The sequence below is a fragment of the Bufo gargarizans genome, chromosome 4, assembly GCF_014858855.1.
Source record: "Bufo gargarizans isolate SCDJY-AF-19 chromosome 4, ASM1485885v1, whole genome shotgun sequence".
NCBI lineage: Eukaryota > Metazoa > Chordata > Amphibia > Anura > Bufonidae > Bufo > Bufo gargarizans.
The window spans coordinates 310,560,485-310,577,586 of NC_058083.1; the positions used below are offsets into that span (position 1 = coordinate 310,560,485).

General features: G+C 41.9%; 1 protein-coding gene across 1 annotated transcript in view; it reads left to right on the forward strand.

The window, feature by feature from the left end:
• The window catches only part of RSPO3 (R-spondin 3), a 108,116-nt gene extending 91,693 nt beyond the window's left edge, over positions 1 to 16,423 (forward strand). Inside the window, exon 5 of the mRNA XM_044290681.1 lies at positions 14,618 to 16,423. Within this exon, the coding sequence (XP_044146616.1) occupies positions 14,618 to 14,747 (130 nt within the window). The 3' untranslated portion in view covers positions 14,748 to 16,423. The remainder of the gene's footprint in view (positions 1 to 14,617) is intronic.
• The last annotated feature ends 679 nt before the right edge of the window (positions 16,424 to 17,102 follow it).

The following is a 17,102-nucleotide window of genomic DNA, read 5'->3' on the forward strand; positions in this document are numbered from 1 at the left end:
TCCCAAGCACCACACCATCCAGCATACATTGTGACGATAATGCATGTACTCTCTGTGGATACAGCAAGCATATATAGAGGTTCATATTGGCAGGCGGGGCGGTCAGGGCACACCTGCGGCAGAGAGCCGCCACAGGTCAGCCCCAAACGTCACACCATCCAACACGTATTGTAACAGTAATACACATACTTTCTGCAAGACAGCGAGTCATATAAGTACATATAAAAGCTCATATTGGCAGGCGAGGCGGTCAGGGCACACCCGCGGCAGGGAGCCGCCACAGGCTAGCCCCAAGCGCCACACCATCCAACACGGCTGAGACAACATGAATTGGTAAATAGGAGAGACACAATAGTGGAACTCCTAGGAGTGCAAAAAACTTCAGGAAATAGAAGAGACTTCTGGAGATAGGTAGGATGGGGGGACTGGGAAGCAAAGTAAACTGCCGTGCATCTTGGTTAAGATAAGTAACTTACCACTCTGAGGACCACACTGTGTATACAGCCGGCGCTAGATTACATGTGGAAAGCGCCATCTTTAATAATCCTTGGTGACCAATGGCCGGTGGATAGGATGTCATGTGGTCCAAGTGGTGGGTGGATCCAGTCACTAGAACAAGGCCTGGGAACCGGAGCATTCGGTTAGCACTGGTGAGTGTGCTGATGCGTCATTTCCGGTTATCGGCCTTGCGACCGGAAGTGGCATGCGTGTCACGCACCCGGAAGTGGCATGCGTGTCACAGGGATTGTGCTGCCATGTGATTAGATCACATGATCGCACCATCCCCATTGAAACTATAGCACAGGATCTATGGGTACAGCAGTGTACTTAGCTGTGGGGCGATACTGAGGCGCACAAAGGCACTACAGAGTTACTGTATAGCGCATAGTTGTTAAGGTCAGAAATCAATATATACATACATTGGCATACAGAAAATGATATAAAGAACAGCTGTCATAAATTATTTATATGCCCAAAAGACCAGGTTACATAGTTACCATGGCAACAGAAAAGGGTGGCCATGGAGCTAGGTAGACCGGGTAGGACGGGGCGTCCACATTGGAAAACGCAGAGGGAAATCTCTAAACCAGAATATGGTATAGCTAGAGGTAGGATACGGACAAACTACCATGGGTTGGTAGAACGACGGACAGAGTGGTCTTGGCTGCACCCTTTGATGCTCAGCGTGACGTATCTTGGGACCGTAAAAGTGTGCTTTGCTGAAGTCACCATCAGCTACTGAACAATTCTGGTCCTAAAAAGACAAATGTATAGAACACATATAGATTATATTGAAATGAACTATTTACACAATAAGCCTAAAGGTAATCCTTATTCAACCCAACCGGTTGTAGGGTAGATAGCCGACGGATCCAGGACATCTCTCTTTCCCGTAGCACCGCCTGGCGGTCCCCCCCTCTTCTAAGAGGAGGAATCCAGTCAATTATCTGGAAACGTAGTTGACTGATGGCATGTTTATGTTCTAAAAAGTGTTCAACAAGAGGGGCGTCCAATTTTTTGGTACGGATGTTTGATTTATGTTGGGAGATCCGTTCTTTGATTTTTTGTATGGTCTGACCAACATAGCCGAGGCCGCAGGGGCACTTAATCAAATATACGACGAAACTCGTCTGGCATGAAAAGTGGCCTTGAATTTTGAACATTTTGCCTGTTGAGGGGTGGGTGAAGGTAGGGCCTTTACTGACATTACTGCACTGGGCACATGAGAGGCACGGGTATGTGCCGTTGATGGGAGAACCTGTGATGGTGGTCTGGATTCCGGAGCCTTTGTTACTCCCAATGTCAGATTTAACTAGTAAATCCCTTATGTTTTTGGCTCTTTTATAGGACATGAGTGGCATGTCTCTGAAGACATTGGGGAAATTGTTAGTAAGGATGTGCCAGTGTTTTTTAATAATTTGTTTAATCTCCATGCTCTGGTGTGAAAATGTAGTTACGCACGGAATACGTTTCAGACTAGGCTTTTCGGAACGTGCCTTAGAAGTCAAGAGGTTGTTCCTCGGGATCTCCGCTACTTTTTGGGTATGTGCGTTTAAAATGTGGGACGGGAAACCCCTTGTTTTGAATTTGGATGACATCTCACTAAGTCTTTGGTCCAATATGGACGGGTCGGATACAATCCGTTTGACCCTCATCAATTGGGATCGTGGTAGAGATCTAATCAGACCTGGGGGATGGAAGCTATTAAACCTTAGTAGACTATTTCTATCAGTGGGTTTGGTATATAGATCGGTGGTGATGATTTTGTCCCTTACCTTAAGGCAGACATCAAGGAAAGAGATTTCGGACCGACTGGAGCTCAGAGAAAGAGAGATGCTGGATGCGCCGGTGTTGATGTCCCGATGGAAGGTCAGAAGATCTTCCCCCGTACCCTGCCAAATACAGAAGACATCGTCAATATATCTAACCCAACAATGTGCATGATCCTTGAACATGGCATGGGGATATACAACCTTTTCTTCAAATGAATTCATATAGATGATGGCGAACGTAGGTGCTACGTTACACCCCATCGCTGTCCCGGATGTCTGCAAATAAAATTGGTCCTCAAAAAGAAAATAATTGCGTTTGAGGACAAAAGTCAGTAGGGACAGTATGAATTCCTGTTCGACCGGAGAAAACTCTGCCTCTAAAGATAAGGCAGCCCTAACGCATTCAATTCCTGCGTCTGTCGGAATGTTAGTATATAGACTAGTTACGTCCATAGTTACCAAATAAGGGTCATTGTCTCCAAGCTGGACCTTATTGATTTTATTTAAAAAGTCTGTAGTGTCCTGGATATACGACCTGCCACTTAGGGCATAGGGTCGCAATAGGTTGTCCAGTAATTTTGCTGCTGCCTGAAAAACAGAATCACATCCAGAGACGATAGGTCTTCCAGGGGGATTCTCCTTATCTTTGTGTACCTTAGGAAGTGTATAGATTACTGGAATCCGGGGATACTGAGGGATCAGGTAATCAACCATTTTATTTGTGAGGAGCCCATTGGTGTGGGCAAGTCCCACGATTTCGGATAGTTCTGTAAGGAACCTCCTTGTGGGATCCTGATCTAGTGGTTGATAGGTACCATGTTCCCTCAATTGTCTCAGGATTTCGTCTTTATATTTTAGACGGTCCATGATAACTATACCCGAGCCTTTATCGGCTGGTTTGATTACTATATTCCTATCTTTAGCCAGTTCTTTTAATGCACCTTTTTGGCCCCTAGATAGGTTAAATCTCACCTTTTTCATGGATGATTTCTTTTCAAGGCTGGTCATCTCGTCCTGGACTTTAGATATATATCTCTCAATCATCTCGTACTTTTTAGGAGGCATATAAGTGCTTGGAGGCTTACATCCTCTGGTTCGTGTTTGGAATGGTGAGGTGGGTAGTGGTTGTTCCTTCATCCAGCTTGGTTTTTCAATTTCCAGATAGGCCCTCAGTCTAATGGCACGAAAGAAGCGGGACATCTCTTTATCCAGTATATATGGGTTGGAAAAACTAGTAAGGATCTGTACACAATTCCTGGAAGGTGAAAACATCCCAGTTCTTGCATTGCCAGCATACTTACCGGACATGTCACCCACTGAGCATGTTTGGGATGCTCTGGATCGGCGTATACGACAGGGTGTTTCAGTTTCTGACAATATTCTGCAACTTTGCACAGCTATTGAAGAGGAGTGGACCAACATTCCACAGGCCACAAACAACAACCTGCTCCCTCCCCCCAGTAAGGCAAAACTGTGCACATTTCAGAGTGGCCTTTTATTGTGGGCAGTCTAAGGCACACATGTGCAATATTCATGCTGTCTAATCAGTACCTTGATATGCCACACCTGTGAGGTGGGATGGATTATCTCTGCAAAGGAGAAGTGCTCACTAACACAGATTTAGACAGATTTGTGAACAATATTTGAGAGTAATGGGTCTTTTGTGTATGTAGAAAATGTTTCAGATCTTTGAGTTCAGCTCATGCAAAATGGGAGCAAAACCAAAAAAGTGTTGCGTTTATATTTTTGTTCAGTGTATATATAACAATATTATTAAAGAAAAATGCCATACCGAATTTGAAACAGTATTGGTGGCCCTGCCCCCGTACCTCGAAGCACGTTTTGCGTATTATCGTTTCGTCAGTGAATTTTATATATTTATTTATTTATTAGGGTAGTACTTGGAAGGATGATAGGATAATAGTAGGGGTACAAATTACACTGCTAGAGCACTATTCTTTAAGCTATAAAGTCCCTCTGTCCCTCTTTGCTCCTTAAATATCCCTCTTTTTGACTTGGGGAATATATTTGCTTTAATAAATTTACTAAACTGCTTCAGAAACTATATGTCTTGTTCCTACCTGTATATTAGAACTTATGCTATATATTTTTTCCTTATTTGGTGTAATTTGTACAGGGAAAAATACTGTCCTAGGAGCTGCACTCACCGTAAAAAAAATAATAGGCGTTATACCCCCTTAACGATCCTCCCAGCCTCTGCAGTTCTGATGCTACTGGTTTCCCACTGCACTCCACTTACTGCTACGTTACTGTCTCAACACGACAGAAAATGCTGCCAATTACTGGCTGCAGCCATGACCCATCTCAGCCAAAGATTGTATCTTTCACTCAATGAGTCAAAAATGTCCTTTTTGACAATCCAAAAATTGGATGGTATGTACATGAATGCTTGGCTTGGTGATATGTACATGTGTCTGGCAGCAATTAATTTTTCTTGCGAATAAAAGAATTGGACACCATATCACATGTCAGGGGAAAGTAAGAATAATCCTATACACATTAGATGGCCGGTGTGTAGAATAAGTGTGCAGCCAAAACTGAAACTAAGTTCTGACTGGACATGTGGCCTAAAATCATTACCCATCCTTCCACCCCATTCTTATCAGACGTTTTTTTCTTGAAACCTGATTTTGAGTTCGAGTTGGGATGGTTGGTTTGGCCTGTGCCGTAAAATCAGCTGTTACATGTTGCCATAGTCTTTGTTTTTGGCAAACTTGCTCTGTGTGCAGTGTCGGGTTGGGGTGACTAGGGCCCACCAGTAAAATTTATTTTGGGGGCCCAACGTATGGATACATTCAAATATTACCTGCTCATACAGCAGCAAGATTCTTCCAGATGACTGAATACGGGGGTCCCTGCCCCAACTTTGAGAAGGTAGGTCCTGGGGAAAAGAGGATACTGGCTAGCTTTCCTCTATACCTAGAAGTCATCTCAGCTCTGATCGTGTCTATAATAATAAACTGGGGAGTTTGTGTAATAATTTATGAACATAGACTGGTTGAGGGGCTGGACTTTGAATATATGTATGTAGTGCAGTAAATCTACTGTGTTACGTGCAGGTGGTAGGAGACTAGGGGCCCACCTTGCTCAGGGGCCCACCGAGAGAGTCACCTGAACCCCTGTGGGCCAGTACAAACCTGTCTGTGTGTAACATACTTAATGAATAGATTGTGAATAAAAAGGGTATATTCACATGGTGGAAATACATGTTGGAAAAATCCAATGTTTAGTTGCCTATATTTGAGGCTGACCCAGAGATTTGCATTCAATGGCGTAATCCGCATGTCGATAAAGGCGGGTTTACACCACACGATATTACAGCCGATTGTCGGTAAGGAAGCATTCCTTCCTGACAGCTGCTTGTTCAGTGAAGGAGACCACTGCACTTGCATGCAGTGATCTTCTTCACAGTATGAGAACGAGGGATTGCTATTGAGATTTCTCATCTTTATACAAAATCATTGTTTCTGGGTGGCAGGTTGCTGTTTAGACAGAATGATCTGCTGCCCAGAAACGATGATTGATTTTAGTGCACGAACTACAGAATCACCCGATGAACGGCAGCACCTTTAGGCGGGCAGATCCGGGCAGTCTAAATCCACCTTCAGACATTGTAGTTCCTAGCGAACCCAACATGAATGAACAGCAATGTAGATTCCCACTGTACATAATGGATGCGGATTTCATGTGGACTTTGGCGCAGTATGCATGACAAAATCTGCATGAAATTACAGCAAAGTTGGAGTTGCTGTAAGTGTTTCTTCTAGGTGGAATGTGCATTTTCTTCACTGATAGCCTATATATATATATATATATATACATACATACATACATACACACACACACACATCATGGGCTTCCTGTGCGCATTGTTATAATCTCCATGCTGATTGCAAGTCATCAGTAGTAATACATCATACTATTGGAGAAAGAAAGAACATGTTTCACGTTTTTGGTTTAAACATCACAAATTTTTATTTTTGTGTGCTGCGGCTTTAAACTAAGGACATGACATGCACTTTTTCTTGGCAGGAACTGGGAGATTTGTGTGAGCGATTTTCTAAGTAGTCAGTGGTTCAGACAATGGCTTTCTTCCAAGAAATAGGAAGAGCATGCAAACTGTCATATCCATGTCATATCTACCGTGTTTCTCCGAAAATAAGATAGGGTCTTATATTATTTTTTTCGCAGAAAAAATGGTTAGGGCTTATTATCGGGGTGGGGGTTATTTTGGCTCCATGAACAACAATCACACATTTATGCTTGAACAAAAAATCTAGATTTATTCAAATACAGTATAATCAGGTCATCACATTCTGGAAAAACAGCATAACTCTCCAAACTCTCCATTTCCTTCAAAAGCATTGGCCCCAACTTCTCATGTCTAGCTATAGCGCTTTCATGAAATGAGCACCTCTTATCCAAGTAGCCTGCTTGTAGCGCATTGGCAACGCAATTGTCAGTAACCATAGTAACCATAACCCTTCAGTAAACTTACAATGGGTGATGTACGGTAGTGACAGTGGGTGGCACAGTACTATAATACCGGTACAGTACTCTGGGAGGCAATGCAGGCAATGCCACACTTCTTTCTGGTACGAACACTGCCCCATAGCCCCTAGACAGCAATGTATACGTTACCAGGGGGATATTGTGCTGAGTGGTGAAGGCGGAGGAGGGAGCAGGACGCGCCCACCACCAACAGGGTAGAGAAGCCGTCCAGCCTGCCCAGCGATGTACCCGTACGGTAGATGGAAGCGCGGATGCCGGCATAATTTAGCATTTAGTGAAGCTGCCAGCAGTGATGTATGCGCGGGCTAGCGGCTTCACTGAAGGCTAAGTGCTGGCAGACGGAGCTTCTGTAACTCCTGCCCATCTCCGCCTCCGATCAGCTGGGAGAGCAGAGATTTCCGGCGCCGAGGTCCTGCCTGCCCGCCCTGGCAGCTCAGGAGCCATTAGTGAGCGCCCCGAGCTGCTGAATCACCCACACTTCCATAAATATAAAATGTATCTAGGGCTTATTTTTGGAGTAGGGTTTATAGTTAAGCCCTACTCCCCAAACCCTGCAAAATAGGGCTAAGTCTTATTTTCGGGGTAGGGCTTAATTTCAGGGAAACACAGTGTGGCTTAGGTAGGTGATCCTATGAGGATTAGACAAAGAAATAAGCAGTAACCTATCCTTTGGGAATGTCTGATTGTCCAGTTTAATAGAGAGAGATAGAGATATTGTTATGTACCGCCAGGGCAAGGTAAAAAGTGCAGTTTCTCACACTTAGTACTCAGACATTATTAAAAGGAGGTTTCCCTTTTTCCTCCTCTTTCTGATTTTCCCCTGATGGCAGACGACAGGGGAAAGAATGATCTGGCATTTCACAATGGATTTCAGCAGGTTTGATCTTTTTTTCTCAGGATGTCTAGCAGTGGCTTATTTTCCTTTGCCTATTGAGAACACATGCACACTCACCCAAGACCAGCATGCATGTGTATGGGGGAGGAAAGGAGGAATAGCTATTGTCCAAACAAGGATTTAAGTGGCAGCTAAATAAGATGTATGGTCACCTTTATTCTTTTTTAAGAATCTAGATGGGCAATCCAGTTTAGCAGGGTTAAAAGGTCTAAATGGCCCAAAAATATATATCAAACAAGGAGGAGACTCCTCTGATGCCAATCAGCTTTAAAACTAGAGCAGAAAAATCCATTCCTAACTGTATCCCCATATACATTGATTATATAATTACCAAAACTGTATTCTCACAATTCTTACAATACAATACAGTGTTTAGCTTTCTATTTTGCTTGTTTAACTGGTGTAAGGATGCCACCCAGTGGTAGTATGAAAGTATGCAAGTAAAGCTTAAGCATTTTTATTATTTGCTACACTACAACAGTTTCCTAATACTCTACTATGCCCTGATGGTAACAATTACATATTACAAATTGTTGACTTACAGTTAGATCAGGTACAGAATAAAGATCATAATATGTAGGTTGTCGTGAATTTCTATAACAATCCTATCCTTTCTATAGATAAACACCATATCTGCAATGTTGCACAGTAACCCCAGAATGAATGTGTTGCCCCTTCTAACAATAGAGGAACGGTAGTTAAAGGGAATGTGTCAACAGAAAATGGCCTATTGTTTGTCATGTTTTTTTAGATTTTTTGGTGACTTTTTAAAATTTTTCCATGGCACTATGTTTATTTAAGAAATGTACATAATCCTGCAGTCTTCACAGTGGTCACTACGCCTAATAAGAAGACATCATTTCCTGTTCTGTACAGGTAACTTTTCATTAGCTATCTTGTTATCACCAGATGCAGATAGATAACGCAGGATGCACTATTTAAAGCTTATTAGCTCCCTCCTGTCCTCTGCATACTGTAAGTTACAGAGCATGCCTAGAAAACTCTCCCATATAGGTCAATGGGGTCAGCTCCCGCCCAGTGTGTCTACAGCCCATGTAGATGTTCTGATAAGACAGAAAGTCTTAGGGGTTGTCTCTTTTCAGCAAATTACATTTAAGTAGAAGAACCCTCCTTTATTAATAATGCCCTTACAGAGCCCCCAGTAGAAATAAGCCCCCTAGTGCTCCTCCAGTGGTAATAAAGCTCTCTACAGACCCCCTCAGTAGTAATAAGGGCCCCTATAGTGCTATAAGTACAAATAAGGCGGATCTATAAGTCCCTCCTATAGAGCCCCCAGTAGTTATAAGAACGCCTAATGTCCCCTGGATTTAAAATAGCCCCACAGTGCCCCCAGTATTTATATCACCCCCTACTGTTATAATGCTCCGCCCTGCAGTGCCCCCTGTAGTTATATTCCTCCCTTTAGTGTCCTCACAAATTATAATTCCTCAGTCCGTCCACCATAAAGTCCCATGTAAATAACACTATTTTCCTCCCTCCATCATAGAGTCCCATGTAAATAACATCACACCATGTCTCCAGCCCCCTCCAATATACAGTCCCATGAAAATAACATCACTTCCCTCTCTTCAGTCCCTCCAATATAGTCTCATGTAAATAACATCAACCCGTCCCCAGCCACCTTAAACATACAGTCCCATGTAAATAATATCACCCCCTCCACAGCCACCTTCAATATGCAGTACCATGTAAACATCACTACCTCCCACATCCGCCATCAACATACAGTCCCATGTAAATAACATCACTCCTTCCCCCAACCACCATCAATATACAGCCCTATGTAATTAACATCACTCCGTCCTACAGCCACCTTCAAGATACAGTCCCATGTAAAAAAACATCAACTCACAGTTCACAGTCACCTTGAACATACAGTGCCATGTAGATAACATCACCCCTTCCCACAGCCACCAATAACATGCAGCCTCATGTAAATAACATTACCCCCTCCCACAGCTGCCTTCAACATGCAGTCCTATGTAAATAACATCACCCCCTCCCACAGCCACCATCAACATACAGTCCCATGTAAATAACATCACCCCCTCCCACAGCCACCTTTAACATACAGTCCCATGTAAATAACATCACACACACCCACAGCCACCATCAACATACAGTCCCATGTAAATAACATAATTCCCTCCCACAGTCACCTCCAACATGCAGCCTCATGTAAATAACATCACTTCCTTCCACAGCCGCCTTCAACATACAGTCCCATGTAAATAACATCACCCCCTCCCACAGCCACCAATAGCATACAGCCTCATGTAAATAACATCACCCCTTCACACAGCCGCCTTCAACATACAGCCTCATGTAAATAACATCACCCCCACCCACAGCCACCATCAACAGACAGTCCCATGTGAATAACATCACTCCCTCTCACAGCCACCTCCAACATACAGCCTCATGTAAATAACATCACCCCTTTCCACAGCCGCCTTCAACATACAGTCCCATGTAAATAACATCCCCCACTCCCACAGCCACTATCAACATACAGTCCCATGTAAATAACATCACTCCCTCCCACAGCCACCACCAACATTCAGCCTCATGCAAATAACATCACCCTTGAACATTTAGTCCCATGATAAAATCCCTCCCTTCAGCACTAACATACAGTCCCAGTTAAATAACCACAACTCCCAGCATTGCTCTGCCTTTCCCTTCACTTACCTCTTGTCATGTAGCAGACATCACCACAGCTTCTTCTCCAGGACTTTTCCTCCTCACTGCTGAAGGCTGTCCTCTCCTGCACTGGTCACATGATGGTGATATCATCACAGGTCCTTCTCAACCCCTGCCTTCTGCACTGATCACATGACCTGTGATGTCCTCACAGGTCCTTCAGATCTTGAAGTGCATTAGATTCAATTGTATTTCCATCCCGAGGATGGCAATGCAGTTGTATCTAGCAGGCAGGACATTCGGGGCCTGGGACAAAACATCATGGGCCCAGGCCCCGAATGTTTTAGCCTAGTAATGCCCCTGATGCAGTCTAAAGTTTGTTGGAATACTGAATTGAAGTTGCTATTGCAATATACTTTAGTGATATAATGCTGCTTTTTATGTGCTAATGCTACTCTCTGCATTGTATTGTACAATTATATTGAGGTGGCTCAATGTTTGTGGACACTTAAAAGGGGTTGTCCCATGAAAATTATTCTACAGTTTTCAAACCAGCACCTGGATCTGAATACTTTTGTAATTGCATTTAATTAAAAAAATTGTATAGCCACTGAGTTATTCAATAAAATGTATCTGTATAGCGCCACTAAATTCTTTATTTCTTTGACCTGCACATTGAGAAGGCTGCACATGCTCAGTTTAATCTTTCAACTGCCCCCTGAGCTGTGATAGGGAGAGCTGAGACACGCCCCCTGAGCTGCAGCAGAAAAGACACTCCCCTTGAGCCGTCAGCTTGATATAAATCTAGCCAAGCAATGGGGAGATCTCTGGATCCATGTGAGGTACAGGGCTAGTTCTGGCTGTTAGAAAGAGATTGTCCTGGACTATATGACATCCAATTTTAATTTTTTACATTATTCATGGGATAACCCCTTTAATTGTGGCATGCACACAACATATCTTGTTCAACATTCTTTGTACTGATGCATTAAAGCTTTCATTGATCATGTTTTACCTATATACAGTACGCTGTCAGTCCTGAAAATGGTTTTGGCACAGCTCCCCCATTGATCGCAGATGGTGTTTCACAGCATCAGCTCATTATTTAAAGTTATTTTAAATGAGAGCATAAAGGGGGACATTTATAAAGACCAGCATTTTACAGCCCATATATCTACCACCGGCATCAGATGCCACAATTATTAAAGGGGTTGTGCAGTAAAATAACATTGATGACCTTAGGATTGGATCCAACTCCCAGCACCCCCACAATCAGCTGTTTGAAGAAGCTACAAGCACTCGTGTGAGCACTACATCGTCTCTAGCTTGTAGTGGTGGTGCAGTGTAATTACAACTTCCTCTGCCATTCAAGTGAATGGGACGAACAGCTATGGGTAAACACTGAAGAGCTTGCACAAGCACCACGGTTTCTTCAAACAGTTGATCAGCTGGAGTGTAAGGAGTCGGACTCAACACTGATCTGATATTGATGTTCTAGCCTGAGGATATGTCATTAATATCATGACACTGCACAACCCCACAACTGTCTCTTAATGATTTTGGTGCATCTGTGCAGGTCCATGAACCAAAACTGAGACCTATACCAACAGCGGAGCTAGGGTATATTTTAGGCATGATCTACACTAGTTTCCTGGTGTAAATTACCTTAGAATTGTTCTTAGTCAGCAATACTTGGTCCTACACTGCCCGCTCCCTGCCCTGCTCACTTTTTGGAAAAGTGGCAATCGGGGCAAAGAAATTTGGTGTTTGCTGATTTTTGTGACTTTTTTTTACCCCAGTTATCTGGCATACAGGTGTTGATAAATGTCTCCATAATGTAGTTTCCAGAGACTTTCTAAATTCTTTACTGAAATCAAAATGAAGGACAAGTTGCTCTGAATGCAGACCTGATATATTTTCTCATACCTGTGCTCCCAGTAGTAGGTGGTTCCAGTCGGTCTTAACTAGGATACGTCAACGTGGGACATAATTTGTGACACCACAGATTTTGTGGGACAGTTAAGGCAGAATCTGCCCAAGTTGTATGTGCATTTGCTACAGATTTCACTGCATTGCAAAGGGGGCAAACTGCGGTGTAAATCTGCAGCCTAAATTACCATCCTGAAGATTTAGCTAGTGCTACATGGTGACGTGGCAAAGAGGCAGTAGGAGGCCAGATTATCATTATCCTCTGTGTCAAGTCAAACACTTATACTGTATCATATTGTCTACACCTAACTGCAGATGTATGATACAACAAAAAACAACTGTTGAACGCTAGTACATTTGTGTGGTTCGTCAGCCCATAAATAGAACTGTTTACTGTGTCAGATAATGTCCATATATAAATAATAAGAGATTAATATAAGATTTTACCCTCATTGGTTACTATTGGCAATAAGGCTATAGTTTTCATACATAGGACACATTATACGATTGGGAAGCAGCAGTCAATCAGTGCTGCCGTTTGTTTATGCTGAAGATCATGGGCGACCCAGCGGCTGAACCCCATAGATAATAAAATTATAGTCTATCCTAGCAATATGCCAATATGCCATGACTTTAGGAGACGGAAATACCCCTTTAGGGCAAATTTTTCACCTATGATGCTATATTTATACAAGTATGCTTGGTAAATTAGGTGGAAATACTATTTTAAGTGGTTTTCCCCACTAATAATACCTATCCACTATCCAGTGGGAGAGCCTATTGTTGGTACCCCGAGCAGACATGGAAACTGAGTTACTGAAGAACCCTATGAGAATGGAGTTGAAGTCCCACAAGTGGAAGAAGCGGTGGTCACGCTTGCATGCCGTTCTTATAGGGCACTCCAGGGCCTCTGATTTCATAGTTGCTTTTGGGCCCCTGAAGTCAGACTTCCTATGATTTGACACTTTTATTAATGGGATAACTCCTTTAATGGCTTGATGGAGTATACAAGCCAAAATAAATATTCTACTTTTACATACAAATAAGTAATCTGTGCCTAGTGCACATACTCTTCTATGCCTTATTATTCAGATAACCTACTTTTTGCAGTAGTGACTGAGTAGGAATACATGTAGTTTTCACATGTTGCAATATTTTCAGCCTTGGGTAAGAGCTCTTAACAGCTGTAAGATGTTAGGTTAGCGCTAGTGGGGGATAATGTCAAACACTCAATATCTGGACAAGTTCCATATAGAAAATAAAAAACATATCATCAAGCTTTTAATATGTTATGCTTGCTTGAGCAATGCAGTCTAAGACCTTGTACACTTAGCTCATGGACTCCACTGGTCTGCTTTTAGTCACAATCCTTTAGAATAGATCATTAGGTGTAAATATTATTTTCATAGCAATGCAGACTTTGACTAACTTTCAATAAAAACAGAATATTTTCTTGAAATCCAATTTATTCAAATGTTCCACAGTTTTGCTGTTTAAATTTGACACTGTTGCACTAAGCTAATACATGCGCTTAAAGGGGTTGGGCATTATTTTTTTAGAAAGTGTCAGAGAGTATGGGGCTGCCCTGCTGCTCTGATCCCTGTGGAGTCTGGAGCATTCACGTGTCATACATCATTCACTTTGACTGCTGCAGCCAATCACTGACCTCAGTGGTAATGCATGTATGGATGGCACGTGACTGATGAATGATGATAGGCATGTGACCCTGTAGGCAGTGCAAGGCCCAAAGTGGCAAGACATTTCAAAGGAGAGTGCGGCCTTTTTCTTGGCCAACCCCTTTAATGCCAGCTAAAAAAAATTCTACCAGCAGTTGAAACTCCTTATACCTGATCTATTACTGACACCATAAAGATGAGGGAGGAGCACAGGCGGTTCCTAACAGATTACAATAGGACCCTTTCTGGTGTTGGTTAACACCACAGCACTATAATCGGCTAGGACAAAAGGACTTGGTGCTAGTTTGATCTCCATATTTCCTTGCACCTTGGGTTAATTCCTCACACCCTTACTTGTTAATATGTAAGACACCCTTGGAAAACACAAGCTCTTCTATTCTGTCTTTGTGGCATCTATACCAATTTATATAAGAATGTCTCCCTATTTTCATTGGAATCACAGTTATTTTCTGGAAGCTTGACGAGGAAAGAGTCACTGTCTATAACCAATGTTCCTCCTTTGTGATGATGTAGGGTCAATCTCACTTATCAGCAGTGATGTTAAACATGCATTTGGCCTGCACTTCGATACCAAAAGATATATTGACAGATATTTTATCTTATTGGAGTCTTACTTGTCATTTCAGGGTGAAAGGCAAAGACGAAACAAAAAAGAATAAACAGAGAAAAAAGGGAGATGTGCCAAAAAAACAAAGGCAGAAAAAGCAGGAAAAGGCTCAGCGAGGAGAAGGAAAGCAAAGAGAAATCAGAGCTTAGGATATGGAACGTGCAGAAGATGCAGCCAAAGTCTTTCTCAAGCTCTTATAGGACACGAAAGGCCTTGCTCCATTGTGACTGACCTCTGGTGCTGCTATATTGATCACATCTCCAGGCGTCAAAGACTCTAGATGGATTGGATAGTTCTCATGCAGCCAAGGCCCAAGCAACATTCCAAGCCTCTTGTGTCTTTTCTGTGGAAATACAGACAAAGATGGAATGTAAAGGCAGATAACAGATTTGCCGGAAATGCACAGTGGACGCTTCCGAATTGTATGCTTGTGTGCATCTATAAAAGATAATTAAGACTCTATTCTATATAATTGTCAATAGCAACATTTTCCCTATTTTGTAAAGTATTTTTCACTGATTTTTTTCAGAATTATAGGCTAATTATATGCTGAAGTCTACAGCATTGTTTTCTGTAACACATTTCTGTGGTTAAGTCATAAACAATTACCAGTGGTACGCATGGCACGCCATAGCCAGTAAAATGATGGCTACCTCACTCCTTCCGCCTGTAGAATTGAAACGTCTCCAAATACTCAATTCAGCTTAGCTCCGAAAAAGCATGAACTGAGTTTTATATGTGTCGATTGGTTTCACTGCCTTACATAAACTAACCGGAGAAGAATGTTACTCATATGGCTAACTATAGGAACATACTGCAAAACTAATCTCAAAGCAAAGCTGCTCTGTATTTGTAAAATGGTTAGACATTATTTTAATTTATTAGCATTCACATATTTGACTGCTGACATAATCCTATTCCCAGTAAATGTGTGTATTGTATGTGGTTGTTTGCTAAGCCCCAGTCAATGAAGTCATCCAGTGGTCAATGCGGTCAGATGATAGACCCAGAAAGAGCGACCATGTTAGTGGGATACCCAATTTTCAATACTTGCCACCAAAATAATAGTCTAATAACATGACATAATACATTCAGTCCATGATGGAAGAGGCATTGAGGGTGGAAAAGGTAAAAAGATGCTAGTACTCAATGGTCAATATGTCTAGGTGTGTTATCTAGATTTACTACATGGCTATATGTAAACAAGAACAGACTTTATTTTTTTATTACATGGACATTAAAAATGTTCAAAAATAATACTTGACCTTGTCTACTACCCTTTCCAAGGTGAACAACTCAAAATACAGTGCGTTGGAGCAGTTGGCAGTTGTAAAAAGTCTGTAGTGGGGTTTTCTGTGCAAGAAATTCTTGAAGGGAATATTATTGCGCTTTGCTAGAAATGCTGTTTAATGTATTGAACATCAGAATGGTTTCCAGATGGATGTGGTGTCCCAGACATAATTGCTTTTTGTGCAGGGCAGCATGTTCTTTCCTTTGCTTTTATTTTACTGCTATATCTATCATGCATCTGTCTGCATGTTAAAAGAAAATCTACTTTACTGACCAAGATCTTTAATCCTTTAGCGGCTGGGAGGGTCCTTGAAACACCGATGTTCCAGTTGCAGACCCTTCCAGCAGCAGAGAAGTTTGGTTGTAAGGGGCAGAAGCATTGAGGAATACAGACAGAAGCAATATGTCATGGAAGCATTGTACATTTTACCAGTTATGTTATCTTCTGGAAAAGTGAATTATTATTTTGTAATCTGCTTATCGATCAGCATGGAGGATAAAGGGGCACAACTTTAATAACGTTGTGTGTATCTGTTAAAAGAAATTCCACTACAATAAATATATTTCTTGAAAAAGTTTTTGTTTTATAGTTAATAATTGAATTTTCTGGTTTCATTCACTATGCATTCACTTCTCATAAAAACAAAACCAACTCTGAAGAGGATATAAACTTTTTAGTTGCATTTTTTATGTCTCAAGATTTTTATGGAGTATGCAAAAAAAATGAACTTACATAGAGAAAAAGTGTGTTGTTTTTAAGAAAATAAACTACACAACCAACAAAGTCTAGCCAGGTCAAAATAGCAGTCCATCATGTGCTCCAAAATATTGTAATGGTAACATAGGAGTAGAAATACAGAAATAGAAAATTACATGGTTAAAGAATCCCTAAAATATATTGACGAAGTCCATTTATGCCATCGTGATAAAAAAGATGACAACTGCTTTGAACGATCTGCCATAGCAATAATTAAACATTCCATGATACAAATGCTATTAACACAATGTATGAGTACAGGACTTGTTGGGATGGGAATGCTTTTCCGGTGTTTTGCCACTAAAACCTTTGCAGAAGAAAGTACATAAAAAACAATTGTTCTCTCTCTTGGGGCCATATCTGAAATGCCCATATGAAGTAAATGTAGGTGTCCAAGGCAAGGGAAGATCAAGGACTTCCTGTACCAAAACAAGAGTCCGGTTCCAAAAAGATTGGA